This window comes from Atta colombica, unplaced genomic scaffold, assembly GCF_001594045.1.
Source record: "Atta colombica isolate Treedump-2 unplaced genomic scaffold, Acol1.0 scaffold126, whole genome shotgun sequence".
Lineage (NCBI taxonomy): Eukaryota > Metazoa > Arthropoda > Insecta > Hymenoptera > Formicidae > Atta > Atta colombica.
In genome coordinates, this window is record NW_017259213.1 from 4,753,879 (window position 1) to 4,756,416 (window position 2,538).

Sequence of the window (2,538 nt, forward strand, 5' to 3'; positions counted from 1 at the left end):
TCAATGAATCGTTAGCGAGAAATAACCTTGATTGTATAATATCAATAAGAGTATTTCTATCATATATATCAGCGGAGAGAAAATTCGTTACTGAGGAAGTTATTGTCTTTCTGAGAGTCGATGCATATTAAATGTTCTCACGAAATATGTTCCCATATGAAAATAATAATTTATGCAACAATTGCCAACAGCAAAATTTTATTAACTTTTCCAAATTAATATTTTTGCTTTTTTCCTGAATAGAACAAAACTTTTTAACACCAAAATTTATTTCGAAGTTAACATATTTTACATAATTAAGAAATATAATTTATATATATATAGGAATCTATGATATAATCATCATATGTAATACTCTTTGAGATAGTTATTTTGTAACAATAACATTACATCTCGTAATACATGCAAAATGACCATCTATTTCAAGCGAGCCCTGAGCGACGATTACGTACTTTAAAGCGATGCGTTTAATAATGCTACCTATACATTTCACTCAGAGTGAAAATTATGTTGAGGTAAAATAAATTACATTTTTTTAAAACTTTATTATAATTCCTTTATGTGCACATGACTTGCAGTATACATTCTTAATTACAATTATGAAAACATTATTGATTAAGGACGTCATTCGACCGAGCTTTCAAAGGGAAATAATGTAAAGTACAACAAGATTATCGCTTATTCTGGTTTCAATTATGCTAATGGCAATTTACCCGTATATACATGTATATACGAAATTCACCTCTTATCGTTGATGCATGAAAATAATAATTAAAGCAAGCGTATATTGAGTGCGTCGTACCCTAGATATTGTGTTTGATGGATGAACGTGTGTGCAAGAGAACATGAAATTGGCGCGGCATATTCCTGCGCCAATTATCGCGCCCAACATTGGTGTTTTAGTGGCTCGTCTTCGCAGGAAGAGTAAAGGAGATAAGGTTCATTATTTATGAAGTAGGTCAATTTGAATTTAGAAACTTGTAATTAATAATCTTTCAGCTTTGAGCACGTGTAGAATTTAAGTAAACAGTATTTTTATGAAACTGCATAATCATCAACGTTTGTCGAGGTGAAATTGAAATAAATATTAGAGATATTAATACCTGGGTAATCAACGTTTATACAAACAGGAAACTTGTTAGTATAATTTCATATTATTATTATTATAAAATGCAACATCATATATAAATTCAATTACCTTGGAAATTATTAATAATATTATTTTATTAATTATTCTAATCGTACCATGAATAATTTCCGAGCATAATATAAAATTAAAAGCTATTAGAACGAAGAAATAATATACCTGCGTGTTCCCGTGTGTGATCAGTGGGACTCAGAGTCTCTCTCATCGACATGGACATTAAAAGCTCTTGGGTGAGCTTTTGCTTGCCAAAGGCGACCGCTCCGCTGGTCACCATGATGCATTCGCGGCCGTCGATCTGACATTCGGCTACCTGTTCGACAATAGACGCCAGACGTCCAAGAGCCAGACCATGTTCATCCTCTCTCGTTATAACACCGCTACCAAGCTTGATTACTAGTCGACGGGCGTATTTCAATTCGCTGCGCTCCGTAAAGGTCTGTTGCCTTTGCGGTCTCTCCGACGTTTGTAGCTCTCTTCGCATGTACTCTTGCGACACGCCATTACTCTTGAAAAGTTTTTCGTGACAAATAAGATAAAATCATGGCAAGAAAACAAATGTAAAGAAAAGAATAGAGAGAACGGATAAAGTTCTGAATAAATTATTGTTTCAATGGAAAAAGAGTTTTCTCTTATTAAATATTATCTGATAACTATTTGTTAAATGTAAATAAGATATTATTAGCAACTGCTTTCTACGTTCATGTAGCAAAAAAGTCTGGCATTGTTGAAAGTTGCAATGTTCATCGAAGAAATTATGAAGTTATAATGATATAAGATACTATAGAGGAAATTTATGCTAGAAGCGAGAACGGAGAGACTGAGACCAGAATTATCTGCTTGTGTTTTAGATTATATTTATTTGACATATTTATTTGAGAATACGGTATCTAATAGCGTTTTCTCTTGGCTGCACTATCGCCCACTAGTGCAACACTCAGATAGTGTATCCATGGTTAGTGTTTCCATGGTTGGTGGTAAGCGAATTTATTCGGTGTACCGTATTTCCTTGGCTACGGTGTAGTGCAAATTTTATGCACGAAGTGGGATTTTACTACATCGTCTCAAAGGGACGATGTAGAGCCAATGTGACATTTAAAATTTGAAAATGGAAGTCAAGTGGGAATAGAATTTTAGCGCAATAATGATGTAGTGTACATCATGGTGCCACTCTAGTGTAGTGTAGCTGAGTGTAGCACTTACACGCAACTGGTGCGAGACCCAATGTATAAAAGAAAACGCTATAATAAAAAGAAAGAGTTTAAAAGAATGTATAAAGTTAAATTACGTATGTAAGTAGAGTTGATTTTTCTCGTTGTATTGGTTAAAGTATATTTTCCAAGAGCTACTTGAATATTATTATTATGTCTTATTTTTATATATATATATATATA

The 2,538-nt window shown here is 33.1% G+C and overlaps 1 protein-coding gene across 3 annotated transcripts in view; it reads right to left on the reverse strand.

The window, feature by feature from the left end:
- LOC108684170 (delta-1-pyrroline-5-carboxylate synthase) overlaps positions 1-2,538 on the reverse strand; it is a 10,207-nt gene that overhangs the window by 4,338 nt on the left and 3,331 nt on the right. For all 3 annotated transcript variants that reach the window (XM_018188324.1, XM_018188325.1, XM_018188326.1), the window contains exon 2: positions 1,307-1,652. In XM_018188324.1, the coding sequence (XP_018043813.1) occupies positions 1,307-1,652 (346 nt within the window). The remainder of the gene's footprint in view (positions 1-1,306; positions 1,653-2,538) is intronic.